General features: G+C 35.1%; 1 protein-coding gene across 3 annotated transcripts in view; it reads left to right on the top strand.

Moving 5' to 3' along the window:
• LOC105214842 (calbindin-32) overlaps positions 1 to 18,993 on the top strand; it is a 179,434-nt gene that overhangs the window by 31,646 nt on the left and 128,795 nt on the right. For all 3 annotated transcript variants that reach the window (XM_029042046.2, XM_011188504.3, XM_054233849.1), the window contains exons 3-4: positions 1,400 to 1,485; positions 5,672 to 5,761. In XM_029042046.2, the coding sequence (XP_028897879.1) occupies positions 1,400 to 1,485; positions 5,672 to 5,761 (176 nt within the window). The remainder of the gene's footprint in view (positions 1 to 1,399; positions 1,486 to 5,671; positions 5,762 to 18,993) is intronic.

The following is an 18,993-nucleotide window of genomic DNA, read 5'->3' on the forward strand; positions in this document are numbered from 1 at the left end:
GGGTGATGCGAATAAAATAAAAAAATTGTAATTAAGTAGTATAACTAAATTTTAAAGAATTTCAAATGAGAAATTGATTTGAATTAATAAATAAAATAAATAATTTTTTGATTGAAGACATGTCGAAGGAATCATTTTTATACTCTCGCAACCTGTTGCACAGAGTATTATAGTTTTGTTCACATAACGGTTGTTTGTGTCACCAAGAAATAAAAGAGTTAGAGTTAGTTATGTGGTTATATATATATATAAATGTTCAGGACGACGAGTGGAGTTGAAATCCGGATGTCTGTCCGTCTGTTCGTCCGTCTGTCCATGCAAGCTGTAACTTGAGTAAAAATTGAGATATCTTAATGAAACTTGGAACACATGTTCCTTGGGACCGTGAGAGGGTTGCTTTCGAAAATGAGCAAAATCGGTTCACTGCCACGCCCACAAAATGGCAAAAACACATAAAGTGTCATAACTAAGCCATAAATAAAGATATAATAGTAAAATTTGGAATAAAGGATCGCACTGGGAAGGGTCATATTTGGATGTAATTTTTTTGGGGATGTGGTTAAATCGGTTATTTGTATATATCTCGCAAACCAATGATGCTATATAAACCAAACTTCCTGCAGTCGATTCTCTTACGTACCCCACCACACACCATGAAAATAGTTAAAATCGGATAATAACCACGCCCACCTCCCATACAAAGGTTAGGTTGAAAATTACTAAAAGTGAGTTAACTCACTAACGAAAAACGTCAGAAACACTAAATTTCACACAAAAAATGGCAGATGGAAGCTGCACTCAGATTTTTCTACAAAATGGAAAATGGGCGTGGCGTCGCCCACTTATGGGTCAAAAACCATATCTCAGGAACTACTCGACCGATTTCAATGAAACTTGGTTTGCATTAGTTTCTTTACATCCCAATGATATGTTGTGAAAATAGGCCAAATCGCTTCACAATCACGCCTACTTCCTATATACCTGAACTTTGAAGACGATCTGATACGTTTACTTTACAATATATAAAGTAAGTACTAGTGAAGATATCGGTGCAGAGCTTTGCACAAATACTACGTTTACATTGTGGCAGCCCCATTCTAAAAATCGCCAAAATCGGACCATATGTTTTCAAGGCCCCATATATCGAACATGAGGACCTCGGTGCTTCTAACCTAATATTAGGGTTTCCAACTTTTAATGGACTTTATACAATATATATGACGAATATGTGGGTTAAATTGTGTATTATATAATATAAATAAAGTTAAATAAAAAAATTGCGAGAGAATAAAATGTTAGGTTACACCCGAACTTAGCCTTTCCGTACTTGTTTAATATATATTTCTTATTTCCATATATTATTAATTATAAATTTATATATATTTTTTCCTTCCGACAGGTAACGGTTATATTGAAGGCACAGAATTAGATGGCTTCCTGCGCGAATTTGTATCGAGTGCCAATGCCACGGATATTAGTCCAGAGGTATGTTGCGTTATGATGAAAACAAATTTTTTAATTTTCTCATTTTTTTTCTATTTCGAAAAAAAGTTGAAGAACATAAAAAAGACATAAATTATCAATGCATTCCGCTTCCCATTTTTTCAACTCGAAAAACACAATACTCCTACTTAGTTAGAAAATATTATTCAAATATGTGATGAAGGTCTAAGTTCGAGTGTATGGGAAAGTAAATAGGGAGTCCAAGAGGATAAAGGACATTATATTCCATATAAATGCTAGGTGATTTCTTCCTTAAAAATCAACTGAGAAATGGAAATCAGTATATTAAGTTTTTAGAAGTTTGGAGAACCAATTTTATAAATTTTCACACCAAAACATATTATTATTAGAAAATGATGTATAGTTAATTAAAATATAATATCTAACCTATTGTCTGCTATTTTCAGTATTAATTCGGCATTAAAAGGTTTAGGCCGATTCTGACGATTTTTTGGTCACATATCTGAATTTTTATACTCTCGCAACAAATGTTGCTAAAGAGAGTATTATAGTTTTGTTCACATAACGGTTGTTTGTAACACCCAAAACTAAACGAGTTAGATATAGGGTTATATATACCACAGTGATCAGGGTGAAAAGTGGAGTTCAAATCCGAATGTCTGTCTGTCCGTCCGTCCGTCCGTCCGTCTGTGCAAGCTGTAACTTGAGTAAAAATTAAGATATCTTGATGAAACTTGGCACACTTATTTCTTGGCACCATAGGAAGGTTGCTTTCGAAAATGAGCAAAATCGGACCACTGCCACGCCCACAAAATGGCAAAAACCGAAAACACATAAAGTGCCATAACTAAGCCATAAATAAAGCTATGGAAATACAATTTGGCATGAAGGATCGCACTATGAATAGTGTCCGACCGATACCAAAATTTAGGCCGATGCCGATGCCGATTAATCGGCCAGTTGGCAAAGAATCGGCCGATGCCGATGCCGATTCTTTCATCAACAACATTATTTAGTAAATTAGTATAGTAACAAAATAAAAACAAAGACAAATAACATCACAAAATAGGTAAACAACTTAATTCATATATAAACATGAAGTTGTTTATTGATTTAATTAATATTCAAAACTAAATAAATTATTATTATAAGATATATGTTGATAGAACAAATAAGTTATTCGCGTTTTCTCAAAGCGAATCTGCAATCAGCAGTATAGCTTTTTTCCTTTAAGGGGGTATACCGGTGTGAAATTTTCAAAAAATCGATTTTTTATTTTTTGCTTATTCGAAAGTTTATAATTTCAAACATATCCTGTGAAAGGTAAGGTCGTATCTTGAATAGCTTTTGAATGGCAGCGTTCTAAAGAGCAATCGCTCACATGTATTAGCCGCTATAGTCGAAACTTTAAACGCGTTTTTCTCGAAACGACTTTTCACAAAATTACTGACATCATAACTCAACTAGATATTGACTGATCAACTTCAAATTTAAACTGAATGTTCTTGAATATATTTACTATACAATGACCTACGGTCTTTTTGATTTGTTGAAAATAGTCAATTTGGCATTTAAAACACGACCATTTTTTACCTAAAAAATCAAATTTTTTTTCAGAACTACGCCATTTTGTTAATGTTTGATTCAATAATCGTAGGTCATTGTATAGGGAATATATTCAACTTTAATAACCTTTTTCAATTTTTGTGTGTTCAGTTACTCATTCGGCCGGAATCATGCCAGCAGTTCGGGAACTTTTTTTTTTGGCACCTCCCAAGACAACCCATAACTCCTTTATTTTTCCAAATTTTTGTGAAATAAAAATCTTAAAATATAGTTGAAAGTAACCTTATTATGCCCAAAGAACTTCGAAACACCGAATACTTTCTTTAAAAAAATTCACTAAAATCGCCAATTTTTCATGGCTTACACTGGGTTACCCTTAAGGACAAGTATGAGCATTAAGGCCAATATTCGAAAATAGTAGGTCTAGTAAAAAGAATCCGTTATTTTCAAAGAGATGACTTTTGTCATTTATATCTCACATTGTGAAAGGCGGCAAATAGTGATAGTGACTCAATAGAAACTTCGGAAGCTTGTTTGGGAAGTTCTTTTCCATGCACCTTATTATAGTCCAGGCCAGCAAAAAGTGATTATTACGTGACCCTTTTAAAAATAAATTAATCTAGTTAAGAATGCTTCTATAATAGTGACTTTATGACATTATCTTCAAAACCTCAACAACTTTAAACAAAACTGTACATATTTGACATAAATCGAATGATAAATGTGCTAAATAAAACCTTTCATTAATGCAAAATTGTTGAATTTCTTTATACTAGACTTAAATTGTCACCATGATGAATTGTTAGTTTAGTCAAATGTGATTCACTGTATTTTATATGGTAAACAGAAGAATTCAAATTTTATGCTCTAAAGAAATCAAAAAAGAAAAAAAATGTATTTTCGTATAATCCGAAAGAAGTAGAAAGAATCGGCTAAGAATCGGCCAAATATGGCCGATGCCGATGCTTAATTTTGTGGCCGATACTGGCCGATGCCGATACCAAGGCCGATTAATCGGTCGGTCTCTAACTATGAAGGGGCATATTTGGATGTAATTTTTTTTGGCCCCGCCCCCTACTAAGTTTTTTGTACATATCTCGCAAACCAATAGAGCTATATAAACTAAACTTTCCGCAGTCATTTTTTTTTAGCCACTTCCTAATACAGTCCAAAAATGAAAGAAATCGGATAATAACCACGCCCGCCTCCCATACAATAGTTAGGTTAAAAATTACTAAAAGTGGGTTGACTCACTAACGAAAAACGTCAGAAACACTAAATTTCACATAAGAAGCTGCACTCTTACTTATGGGTCCAAAACCATATCTCAGGAACTACTTGACCGATTTCAATGAAACTTGGTTTATAATAGTTTCCTTACTTCCCAATGATATGTTGTGAAAATAGGCCAAATCGCTTCACAACCACGCCTACTTCCTATATACCAGAACTTTGAAGACGATCTGAATCGTTTGCATTACAATATATAAAGTAAGTACTAGTGAAGATATCGGTGCAGAACTTTGCACAAAATACTATGTTAATAGTGTGGCAGCTCTATTCTAAAAATCGCCGAAATCGGACCATAGGTTTTTAAGGCCCCATATATCGAACACGAGGACCTCGGTGCTTCTAACCTAATATTATGGTTTCCAACTTTCAATGGACTTTATACAATATATATGACGAATATGTGGGTCAAATTGTGTATTATATAATATAAATAAAGTTAAATAAATAAATTGCGAGAGTATAAAATGTTCGGTTACACCCGAACTTAGCCCTTCCTTACTTGTTTTGTATTAAGTTTTATTTCGAAATCCACATTGATGCTTGACTAAAGTGGCAAATTTTGCTCATCTGCTGGACCGGTTTTTTGAGAGTGCCAAGGAACACTTATTCCAAATAGTACGAGATTAACTAAATTTTACTAACTTTGTTGTATACACGGACATATGGGTGAACGTACAAGCAGATGCCAAATCAATTATCCCATTATATGAATAAAATGGAAAATGCTTATTTTATGAAAAATGTTTATTTAAATGCTTTGAGAAAAAATTATTATACCATTCAAAAATTAATCCCATCGAAAAATGAAAGTAGTGTATTATATTGATCAAGAAAAGGATTTGCTGAAAATGTAGCATATTCCACCGAAAAATATCATTTCTCTAACAATAGTAGCAGTGTAATGTCACTGCAGCTCATTCTTAAATAAATTGCGCACATTTTAAAAAAAGTATGCAGGCTCACACTGCATAAATATTTATAAATTTTTCCGCATAGAAATCGCGCTTATTTCCATAAATATGGCTAAAACTTAGCAATTCACATAAAAAATTACAAACGCAGAGCGCAAGAAAAAACTGAAACTCTACGCAAACACTCGAGCACTCAGCTATCTGTGTTAAGCATGTCGGCAGCGGTGAAGCTGACGCTTTCAGTGTGTTGCTTAACAGCCTTGCCACTTTATCATACTTTAAGCCCGCATTGATTTCTATGCCTTTCACTGCGGCGCACACTTTCAAGTATCCTTTCAAATTACTACAACACACATACTTTTGGCTTTGTTCAACTTATTTTTTTAATGCTCTCTCTCTTTCTCTTTCTCTTTCTTTCTTTTTTTTTGGTTTTTTAGGCTGTCACCGACACAATGCTTGAGGAGCTGAAATCTTGTTTCATGGAGGCTTACGATGATAATCAGGATGGCAAAATCGACATTAGAGAGGTAAGTGAAGTGTGGGATGAAGTAAAGAAAAAGAAGATTTGAAGTGAGTAAGAATGCGCTGAAGTTGGCTGTGGTGGGCGGCAGGAAAAATGTTATGCTGAGAAAAAAAAAACAGAAAAGCTGGCAAAAAGTTAAAGACGAAGAATTTGTGCGTAATGAACGTTGAAATGCGGGAGTAAAAAAGGTGCGCTGGCACTGCTAAGCATATTTGTCTTGCTTTATTCTGCAAGCTACCTTCTTTATTATTTATTTTGCAGATTTCAAAGGTTTTTATTGTTTCTGAAAACAGTTTTTTTTTATTTTTTTTTTCGCTTGGCGCAATCACTTTGATGTCGCATGCAAATTGATTGTCGCATGAAAGTGTTTTTTTAGGAAGCTTTAGCTTAAGAAGTCGCCGCAATGAATTGAAATCATTTGTGCGTTCATGTTCATGCAACTGAATAACTAAGATTGTTGTTGTAAATATTTGTAAGAAAAGCATTTTCTCCTTATAATCGACACAATCAACGCACCAGCCCAGCGGCACACGTATGTATATATGTAATGCGCTGCTGACGTTTCGAAAATGTGCCGAAACATGAAAAAGGTATTAAAAGGGACAAATGTGTAACCGTTATAGTTCACTTACTACACTTACTAAGTAATCAAAATTGTACAATGCTACACACTAGCATCCTCTATTTTTGTGGATGAAATATATACATGAACATGGCGCAACCCGAAAAAACAAGTTACTCATACGCCTAGGGATGCGTATTGCTGTTTATTAAGCTTTAATGGATTAAATGAAGCGCGTACAAAGCAAATCAGTGGTAGTCGAATTTCTTTCTTCGGGCTACGATATTTGTATGCTCAAGCATATGTACCGTTATTTATTTGCTTACATATCGTGTCTGTGTTTACTTAGCAGCTTACTGTGAAAGGTTTTTTAAGCTGTGGTAGAGTTGCCACAATAAGAAAAAACTTAAAATGTTATGATTTTTTGGCTTTCATTGGAGAAATTAATATAAATAATAATAAAAAAAATATTTACATTATTTGCAAAAATAATTCTGTAATCTAAACAAGATTTATTTTTTCCAAACAGAAATATATATCGATATCGGGGCATTGAGTTGTATCTATATTATATAAATTACTGATTTTTGGTAGCTCTAATATCTCAGTTTTTTAAAGGCAACTAAAATCTTATCGATGAATAACATTTTACCGATAACTAATATGTTATGGACTTATATGATGTCGATTTTACTACCGGTCTTTAATCGATATATTTCCAGAAAAATTTTCTTACGGATAATAGAGAACTATAGGCTAAAATCGGTTGAAATATAATCGATTATTTTTACTAAACGTTAGAAAAAGACTACAAGCCATCAAATCTTGAAAACATCTTGAGTATAGATGAAATATAGCTTCGATTATCTTCCAAAATTACATAAAATTATCGAATTAGCTTCTCCACAAATTCGGCTATAAACAGGGAAGGCCTCCACTCCGTTGGAGGGACCAGGTGGAGAGCGACCTGGTTACACTTGGGATCTCCAACTGGCGCCGAACTGCGAAGGAGAGAGAGAGGTGGCGCACTATCGTCGATTCGGCTATAACCGGCTAAACGGTTGCAACGCCAATGGCATACATACATATTAAATGTGAGTGACTATACTGTGTATGAATCCACTCACACCCTTTTTAACAGAAATATAAAAAACTTTTACAAATCTGAAATAATTTTTTTTATACTTGTAAAGCCAAAAAATCAAATCTGTAGTATCTTTAATTGTCTATCAATATTTTTAACACTATCAATATACATATCTATTGTACGTAAAAAAATTTTTGGACCATACTTGGCAGAAAAATAGCTGAAAATCACAATTTAATTTTATTATTTTACATCTCTGCATGTTGGGAAAAGACTATAACTGAAAAAAAAAAAATCTGGCAACATTGTTTGCCTTCGATATTTTCACATTAACCTGTTTCACTGTTCTGCTGCCAAATTTTAAACCTTTTTCGCCCCACTTCAGCAAACTCAACACTCAACCAATAATAACCCATTATTGGACATAAAACGCTTCATTTACATTGCACAAATAAATCCACAATCAATCGCACAAAAGCGTTTTTATTTGTTAAAGCCTTTTATTGTTGTATTGACTAAGAGAAAAGCATTGGAAATTATTTATTTGATTTTCAATGGTGACCTTTTTGAGTTTTTGTGTGTCGTGATGACTCTTTTTACAGATATGTTGTTGACAATATACTCATATGCTGGCGGTTGAATAGAAGGGTTAAGTAATGTACATACATACATATATGGTATATGAAAAAATAAATAAATAAATACCAAATAATCCAACAAAAGCACAAAAGGAGGTCTAGACAAATATTATATACATTTATAAATGTTTACAAGCGGATGGTTTCTCTTAAAAAATATAAAATATTTCCCATTCACAAGTTTGTCTAGATAAGAAGGCTTTAGACTAATTCCTTCCCGCCCAGAGAAATTTTGAAAACCAAAGATTATCGAAATCTGAAAAGCTCCTCATCCACAGCTCAGAATAATTTTCTAATTGGTTATTCTGCTTTGGAAAAACAAATTATGAGTGGAATTAATCGCAGGGAAATCAGTAGGATGCTAGGATTAGAACAGTGAGTGAGATTATTTGAAATCTAGTTTAGTTTCAAACGGCTCGGAAAGGTTCTTCCCAAATCTAAGGGATTTTAGTATTGCCAGTACCAACTATCATTTAAATAGTTGGTTAATATCTGCAAATGATTATGAGGGTCGATAAGTTTGTTGGTGGTAAATGTAATATTTCTCCCAATAGCTATATAGAACAATTAATGTGATCTGAAGAAAATTGAGGTCATGATGGCTGGTGCAAATTGTGGGATTCATCGTCTTGTGGATTTAGCAGAACACCTTTTATTTTCAATACCCGAACATACTCTTTATCGACCACAGCCTATAATAGGACTGAGCTTACCAAATACAGCATCTGAGAGTTGATAAACTGTATTTAAAGTTTATCAACTCTCAGATGCTGTATTTGGTAAGCTCAGTCGGCAAGTCAATAGAATCCACTGTTCTTCTGACGGAATTTTGCGACTCGGACCTTCTGACATTAGGATAATATAATGCTAATTTTCTTGAACTATTCATCAGGACAGAAGTGCTATGAGCGCAGATCTAAAGATTTTCTTTGTAATTTTTAGATGAATAAGTGTGTAGTCTACTGAAAATCTCAGATATATTTCTAGAGTATTCTGCTACTCTTTCTGGCTAATATGGCTTCAAACTCTTCACAATCAATGAACTATGAGAACTGGCATTTCAAATATAGGCAATATTATTGCCACCATATTGGTCAAAAATATAATTTAAAGTTAAGTAACTTAATTCAATTTCAACAATTTTTATTACACACATTCCAAGCCATTCAAAAAATCCGTTGTAAACATGTACACCAAATGTCAAAATATATACGACCAAAAATTAATTTAGGGCCAAGGCAACAGCGCAGTAGACAATGTTAACACCACACCACAACGCACTAAATCAAAATAGCTACAAGAAAAACCAACAATTCACTTGATGCAACGCAACCAACAAAAAAGAAAGAAAAACCGCTAAGCGTACAGTGTGCCAAGAAAGTATATGACAAACAAGATGTCAAAGTGACAGCTGCATACAAAATGCATTGTGTTGACTGTCAGACTGACTGGCGAACAAAGAAATAAATGGCGCCGCTGCTGCCAACAACCAAAAACAAGCATGAGAAGGGAAGGAAAATGCAAGCGAATGGCTGAAGAGCGTTAAAAAGCGTGTTGCTAACAAACTTTGTTGGTTTTATTTGTAATTTGGTGGCAGCAACAAGTCTGCTAGCGAAAACTAAGCTGTAAATATAATGTGTAATTGTGAGGTTAGGGCGACGAGCAAGTAGAATACATATACGCTCATTATGGTGGTGCTTAAAACCGAAAAAATATTACTGATCCCACATTACAGAAATATATCTTAGTTTTACATATTTTTTAATCGATTGGAAGTTGTAAAAGTGTGTCAAAAATTTTGGAATTAAAATTAAAAAAAAATTAAAAATTTTTAACTCAAAGTAGATATATTTCATGTAGTAGTATCGTTTAAAAAAAATCATAAAAATTTTGGTTTGATTTAAGAAATTCCACATATCAATATTTTTCTACATTTAGTGACCAGCTTAATGTTTATAAAAAATCATCTTCTCCAGTTAAATTAAAAAAAGTATATATTTTGATTCATTTAACGGTAATATAATGGTGAAATATATCTTTAATTAATTTTCAACAAATACGAAATGATATAGGGTATGTCAAAACACGTAAGGAAAGGAAAGGCTAAGTTGATGTAATTTTATTAAGATAACACACAATTTGACCCATATATTCGGCATAAAATCCAATAGAAAAAATCATCATATATAGTCTATAGGCTGAGGTAATTCCGAAATCGATTTCACCACCAATTATTATATGTACCATAAATTATATCTAAGATTATATGTTCATTTAATTTGGCTGAGATATTTCACATATTAACCGATTTATAAGCTATTACTCGTAAGACCATCGTATTTTTGAAAATCCTGGAATTAGGTATATGAGAGCTAGGGCAAGTTATGACCCGATTTTAACAATTTCTGGTACAGAGACACACTTTTAGATCAAAAGGATTTCCTCTGGATTAAATTAAGATATCTGAGAGATTTAACGATATTTATTTTCCTCACGTGTCATCTGGGTGTCAATAAAATATTATATACCGAATTTCATTGATGCCACGCCCATTTTCCATTTTGTAAAAAAATCTGAGTGCAGCTTCTTCCTGATATTTTTTCAGTAAAATTTAGTGTTTCTGACGTTTTTCGTTAGTAAGTTAACCCACTTTTAGTAATTCTCAATCTAACCTTTGTATGGGAGGTGGGCTTGGTTATTATCCGATTTCAACTAGTTTCATGGTGTATAATGTGGGACCGAGGAGGTAATCTGGTAAGGGATGTCCAGAGCATACTGGGATTATGGAGGGAACACTTCTCCGACCTGCTGAATGGCAGTGAAAGTACAACACTAGGAGATGGCGAACCCGATTCCCCAATCGATGACGATGGAATAAATATTCCATTACCCGACCATGAAGAAATTCGAATAGCACTTACCCGCTTGAAGAACAAAAAAGCGGCGGGGGCCGATGGACTACTGGCCGAGCTATTCAAATACGGCGGCGAAGAACTGATAAGGTGCATGCATCAGCTTCTTCGTAGAATATGGTCGGAAGAAAACATGCCCAACGATTGGAATCTCAGTGTGCTCTGCCCAATCCATAAGAAGGGAGACCCCACAATCTGCGGCAATTACCGTGGTATTAGTCTCCTCAATATCGCATATAAGGTTTTGTCGAGCGTATTGTGTGAAAGACTGAAACCCACCGTCTACAAACTGATTGGACCTTATCAGTGTAGCTTTAGACCTGGAAAATCAACAGTGGACCAGATATTCACCATGCGCCAAATCTTGGAAAAGACCCGATAGAGAAGAATCGATATTCACCATCTTTTCATCGATTTTAAATCTGCCTTCGATAGCACGAAAAGGAGCTGCCTTTATGCCGCGATGTCTGAATTTGGTATCCCTGCAAAACTAATACGGCTATGTAAACTGACGTTGAGCAACACCAAAAGCTCCGTCAGGATCGGGAAGGACCTCTCCGAACCGTTCGATACCAAACGAGGCTTCAGACTTCTTCAATCTATCCCTGGAAAAAATAATACGAGCTGCAGAGCTAAATAGAGAAGGTACAATATTCTACAAGAGTGTACAGCTGCTGGCGTATGCCGATGATATTGATATCATCGGAAGCAACAATCGCGCCGTTTGTTCTGCTTTTTCTTGACTAGATAAAGAAGCGAAGCGTATGGGTCTGGTGGTGAATGAGGACAAGACGAAATATCTCCTGTCATCAAACAAACAGTCAGCGCACTCGCGTTTTGGCTCCCACGTCACTGTTGACAGTCATACATTTGAAGTAGTAGATAGTTTCGTCTACTTGGGAACCAGCGTTAACAACACCAACAATGTCAGCTTTGAAATCCAACGTAGAATCACTCTTGCCAACAGGTGTTACTTTGGACTGAGTAGGCAATTAAAAAGTAAAGTCTTCTCTCGACGAACCAAAATCAAACTCTACAAGTCGCTCATTATTCCCGTCCTGATGTATGGCGCCGAAGCGTGGACGATGACAACATCCGATGAGAAGACTCTTGGGGTTTTCGGGAGAAAGGTTTTGCGTAAGATTTATGGTCCTCTGAACATTGGCAACGGCGAATACCGCAGACGATGGAACGATGAGCTGTACGATTTATTCGACGACATTGACATAGTTCAGCGTATAAAAAGACAGCGGCTACGCTAGGTCATGTTGTACGAATGGATGAAAACACTCCAGCTCTGAAAGTGTTCGATGCAGTACCCGCTGGAGGAAGCCGCGGAAGAGGACGACCTCCACTCCGGTGGAAAGACCGAGTGCAAAGTGACCTGGCTTCACTCGGTGTTTCCAGTTGGCGCCAAAAAGCAAAAAAGGAGGAACGAGTGGCGCGCTCTGGTGGATTCGGCTATAATCGCTTAAAGCGGTTTCTACGCCAAATATAAATATATATATTGGTTTATATAGCTTTATTGGTTTGCGAGATATATATAAAAAACCTATTTGTTTTGCTCGTTTTCGAAAGCAAACCTCTCTCGTCGCAAGGAACATGTGTACCAAGCTACGTCAAGATATCTCAAGTTTTACTTAGCAACTTTTGTTCCGAGAGTATAAAAATTTCCCCTGCATTTTTATTCTCATGCTTTTATTTTCATATTTGAAAGATGTACCGATATTTTCGGTGAAAAATTATCCTTAGGCACAGAGTTCTACTCGTTCGATATCCGGGGCCTTAAAAAGTTCTAGTCCGATTTCGACATTTTTTCCATAAGGGAAGCCACAGATAATATACAGTATTTGTATACAGTTTTATTCCTCTATTATAAAGTGATGGAATCGGATGAAACACAAAATGCAGTTATATAGAAATTAGTCGTGGTTGTGAACCGATTTCGCCCATTTTCTATCCGTGTCATTGGGGTGTCAAGAAAATAATATGGACCCATTTTCTATTTTCCATTTTGTTTTTTAATTTTCGATGTTTTCCGTTAGTGAGTTAACGCATTTTTAGTAATTTTCAACACAACTTTTGTATAGGAGGTGGGCATAGTTATTAACCGATCTCACCTATTTTTATGGCGTGTAATGGGGTACGCAAGGGAAACGACACTAGAGAGCTTGTTTGATAGCTTTAATCGTTTACGAGATATATACAAAATGTACCAAAAACCTATTTAGGGGAGAGGCCACGCCCAATTTCTCATCCAAATATGGCCCTTACTAGGACGATCCCTTGTGCCAAATTTTACTTGAATAGCTTTATTTATGGCGTTATAGCTCTTTATATGTTTTTGATTATCGCCATTTTGTGGGCGTAGCAGTGGTCCGATTTCGAAACCAAAAAAATAAATATTTAAAATCGATTTTTTTCATATATGAAAATATCATTTCATATATTTAAAAAAAGCTTTTATTTAAGATATGTCACACAACATTTAAGAACCATCCTAAAGCACATAAAAGTTCATCTTCTCTACAATAGTGTGTGGAAGCGTTCGTCTTTGCGTGTTGCACATGCAATTGTTCGCACGCTCTGCACTTGCTTCTTGACTTTTCCGCACCACTCATTACTCAATAGTTTGTAGTTGCGAGCCTTTTTTTGCTCTCCCTTTGCGCAATTTCATTTTGTTTCCATTTTTCGGCTGCGCGCAGCTGCATGCACACACTTGTGGTTGCGGTTGTGGCATCGGTTGCGGCTTTGCTTGTGGTTGTTGTGCCACAGTTGCCACATGTGTCGTTGAAACATTACACGTGTCACTTTTAATTAATGCGCCTTCGAGCACGAGTGAGTGTGTGTTTGACTGCGCGTCAGACGGTGATAAACAGTAATGAGGTGAATATGAGTTTATTTATGGCATTGAAGTGATTTGATGCGTAGATTTTGAATTGAAATTTTCACACTCATTGTTAGTTAGATTTAGATCTGTTCACATGAGGGAAATCACAAATTTTTGAGTGTCAACATACCTTGGCACGCAATTTCATACTTGTTCTACATAAGTTGCTGAAACTGTTAATTATAAATGATTAGTGAAATTGTGCTTTTATAGTAATAAATAGAGTAGCTGTGATTCAATCTAGTTGATCTTCTTCTTGAATATGTGGTGAGTCTTCGATAATACCATATCATTATATATATATATCAAGGATGTTTATAAAAGCTTTTAATTTTACTCATATCAGCAAAACATTTGGAACTTGAAATTGACATTGCTGAGGGTATATCAATGTTAGAAATCATGTTTCAACATTTTAGTCATTGCCTTAGTCAGGTTGCGAACCACTTGATCGCAGCCTTCTATCAGAAATAGTCGATATCTATCCCTCATATACTTTTACAATTAAGATTTAAGCTTTCTTATTTAAATATCTTTTCGCTTTTATATACTGTATATATAGAGTAAATTACTTAAAAGTAATGATATTATAATATAATGACATGGGTTATTGAAGAATAGAAAGACACGTTTTTTTATTACCTATTTCTTACTTAGTCGAATCCAGAAAGTTGCACAAAAATTGGGATCTAAATCCTAATTAAAAGTTGATAAAGAAAGTATTGACAAAATGCATAGTGGTTTCTTTTTAAAGAATTTATGAAAAGCAACATGAACTTCGAATTGTGGTTAAGATAATTAACGACATACAATTTCTTTCAAGCGAGTGCCTCGAATGACTCTCACCAGACCTTACGGAATGTTTCTACAACATCTATTATAGCTTGATTGAATTTGAAAGACCAAAATCATGAATGCGCTGTTCAGTACCTTGAGATATTAATAGATAACCCTTTCATTGAACTCGATGTACAAAACATAAAAATGTTGTAGTAATTACTCCATTTTCTGAATTCTTCTTATTTATCTATAAAAAATATATCTTCTATTTACCACTTGGCGTTGACAGAAAAGGTTCATCCAGCATTATCCAATGATGATACATACTGAATCTCTGTAGGGATGTAGTTCTTTTGACGGATCATCAGCGGGTTTCGGAATACAACATGCGGCAGTGTTTGTTACAAACACTTTCGAGCAAATTTGTTAGAAACTAAGTTTGAAATATTTAACGAAGATACTGCAGCATAAAGCAATTCAAGAACATTCCTAGAACAAGCTACTACATATGTATGTAAAAAATATTCATAATTCTGAAATCTGAAAGAATCGTATCATAGAAATATGTGTATACTTATAGGATAAAAATACAGATCATAATTATTTTCGAAGGGCTGTTGATGGGCTCAGATGTACTCCCCAGTAACTTACAATCATTACTTTCAGCTAATTATGTGAGTCAGAAAAATTTTAATATCAAGTTTATAGAAAAAAAAAACAACCAAAAACCAACTCTTTAGTGGAGCTAAAAAGTGAAATTTTAATTAGATCTGCTCGTATATTGCTTTGAAATGTATTTTTGAACTTTTTCAACACACTTTTCCAGTAGCAAGAAGTAGTAAGTAAAAGTAAGAATTTTAAATTTTCTCGCAGCTTGTTTAGTTATTACATAATACTTCAACTGGCGTTATATTATTCATAAAAAAGCTACTTTCGCGTTTTAGTAATTCAATTTTATTGCACTTTTTCTAACGAAACAAGTTGCTACGAAATTGCAATTTACAACGGTGCAGCAAAGTAGTTGCCCTTCGTTGCGCTTAGACATGGAAAAAATAACAGTGTTTTGTGTGTTACTTCAAGTTAACCCTGACAATGCATGCTTTAGCTTCCTTCCACTTTCGTTAATTTATTTGTGTTAGTTTTTCTCTTGAAAGTAGCTAGTAACAGCAGTGATGTTACCAAAATGATACCCGCGCACAAGAAGTTAGGTTGGGGTGATATTCCTGTTTATTAAGGTTAGGTATATATACTTGATCTAAATTAATTTATATAGGTGGTCCACTTGGGATTACTAGAACTTGTAAAAATCATGGTAGAAAAATTGTGGATAGCGGAACATGAAAATATAACAGAAGCCCTTCAGAGCTTCGCTATGTTCGATCCACATGAGAAGCACTTAGGTTCATTGAAAGGGTTGGAGAGGTTTTCAAGTTTTGTACAGAACAGCTGTGGTTAAGTAGTCCTGGTGCGGACTTGAGGTCTTCTCTAGTTATAATAAAAACATTCTTTCGGAATAATATTTTAATGAATTATTTAAACCAAGCAATGGTTGGGGAGGAGTTTTTTAAGATTTGTTTAGTACAGCTGTGATCTAGTGGAGGTTCTTGGTGCGGACTCGAGGTATTCTGTAGATGTACTAAAAACATTGGTACATAATTATCTATCGGAATAGTATTTTAATGAAGTATTTAAACCAAGGAAGGATTAATCAAAGGGATATAAAAGGTAAACAGCTTTGAGGTGTTATAAGCCTATCGCTTAAAATGTACTCCACAGCAGAAAAGTCGGTTCCAACCGTACTCAATCCCCACTTAATTCCATTGTTTTTTGCTGAAACTTCGTTTGACAGCCAATGTGTTGCATTTTAAAATTCCATCATGCGAAACTTTCGCGTTGTAAGCAGCTGTAAGTTGGCTGTCAGCCGGCGTTTGTGTAACGCTTGGCGCTACTAAATGCAGAAAAATGCAAATTATTGTTTCTTGTGCTACCCTCTACATCTTCTGCGACTTTTTTTCAACTTGGGAGCTCGTTTTTCACACTCTAAATACTTTTTTCATTACAACGTGGCGGCACTTCTTGTAACATTTTCTTACTTCGCCACTCAACTCCCCTCAGCAAGCGTATTGGCCCTTCGCTATTGTATGGCTTAGTGAGTGAAAATTGTTTGTAACGCGACGTCATGCATTTCACATCCTGTCTGCCTTGAATGGATTACACAATGCGCCAGCTCAGCTCAGCTGCTTGCCGACGCATCCTTTCGAGTGTCTTCGACTTTCACAGCCACTTTCTCACTTTCTTGAGGGCAAATTCGTAAAGTTTGACAATATGTTGACGCATTTCCGCTAAATGCGCGACTGCTGCTGTAACGTTGCGGTTTCCTGTCGAAAGTTGCCACCCCGTCTAAAATGCATAAGCAAATTTTTCTACCGCGCGAATATTTTTACGCACATTCATATATGTATGCAGGCACTGAGTAGCACAGGAAGGCAGTGATAGCTACGCAATTTTACTTTTGACTGCTTTTGTGCGTTAGCGGAATTTTAATTTTCTTCCGCTGTCATAAAAAATTGAATTCCGTTTTAGAATCTGTGCTTGTTTTCTGCCTGTGGTTAATGTTTTTGCTGGTGAAATTGATTATGAATTTGGGAGTATAATTTTTTTGGGTTTTGGTTTTGAATTCAAAGTTAAAGATTAGCGTGAATCGTATAATCATGATTCCAAAACCATTTAAAAACGATAACGGTTAAGAATTTCGAAATTAAGATTCTAGTAGAATAAGTAGCCTTTTCACATAGCCAAATTAATTGATCAATTAATATTTTGATTCAGAAACCTGCCATTTGCACTGCCGGCTACTCGATAACCGATCATCGATTTTATTTTTGCTTTTCATAAGAAGTTGGTAAGTTTTATCAGCTGATTGCTATTTTTAGCAGCGACATCTAGCGTCTTGTAGCGTGAACAAGAACTCACAGACAAAGAACGTATCTTTAATTACAAAGGCTGTCTTTGTCGCAGAGTTGCATTTCATTTTCAACTCGATTAAAATTCAATGGTAAATCGATATTAATCACTTTTTTAATCAAGCAGAGGTCGGTTAATTGATCAATTAGCTCCTATGTGAAAAGGCTTTTAGACCGTGAACACAGTGAAGTAAATAGCTGCATACGCATGTATACCACATAAAATCGTATACTAATTATAATTTATTTATTTCACAAGTCAAATATTACAACATAAAGCTAGAAGCATAGTTAAGGTTGAGAACACAGCGAAGTGGAGAGTAATTAACAACGCCCTCACACCCCAAGACTAGTTATAAGACCTAGTAAAAAAAAAAACGTTATAAAAACAAATCCATTGCTACGGCGGTTACTGGTGAAGGTCAAGTGAAAACAGTCGTGGTAGATTGGTGGTGAGCTGGTGCAAATAGAGGCCAAGTCAGTAATAACGATTTTGAAAGTTTTGCTATGACTTTGAGGAATCTATGAATCTAATCTATTATGCCCTGCTCCAATACTCTCATCTACCATGAGCTGTCCCAATCCGTGCAAAATCTTATCAGATCAGTTAATGCTTGGGCCGTCTGAAGAAAGCAATCGTCAGATGTCGCCAATAGGAAAATAATTGCATTTCATTAGGATAACGCCAGGCACTTCGATAGTGACTAGCCAGAAGCTTTCAGGTCTTGGTAGGGTGGTTCTTATGCATCCACCTTGTTATTTGGTGTTTCTCTTTATCTAAATTATGATATTGATATATAAACAGCTTATAAGGTATTTTCTTCATATTGTTATATTTATTTGCATTTCAGAATATATTTTCCAGAGTTTTGCTTAACTTTTCTAGAATTTTACCCACCCATTCCCTCATTCCGTCTTTTCGTTCAATTCAGCAAACATGTAATATTAAAGAGTCTAAATAATGATTACATAACTACTTAGAACATAGTTGATTCAATGGAAATGATCCCCTTCATGAATTAATCCCAATATATTTTAGTCGAACGTTCTATAGATTTCTATCTTTTGTAGAAACCTCAAAACTTCAAATTTAAAGCGCAAAAACACTCAAATACTCAACTCTCCTTCAAAGCGACTAAAGCGAATAAAGAGAATGCCAACAAGTGCACTAATTAAAATTCTGACTTCACACACGCACGCTTTATTATGGAAATTCCACGTCTGCACACATTACATACACACAACCAAAACTATTTGCTGCATAATTCCATGAATTTTTCATTTTCCGCTGTCTCGGTTTCGCCTCCGAGCAATTATGTGCCAGCGACAACTGTTTAACGCCTCCGAAATCGCAAGCGAGCAAAATGTGCGTGTTAAATTCCAACCGTATGCATTTAAGCGATG

Source organism: Zeugodacus cucurbitae, chromosome 6, assembly GCF_028554725.1.
Source record: "Zeugodacus cucurbitae isolate PBARC_wt_2022May chromosome 6, idZeuCucr1.2, whole genome shotgun sequence".
NCBI classification, from domain to species: Eukaryota; Metazoa; Arthropoda; class Insecta; order Diptera; family Tephritidae; genus Zeugodacus; species Zeugodacus cucurbitae.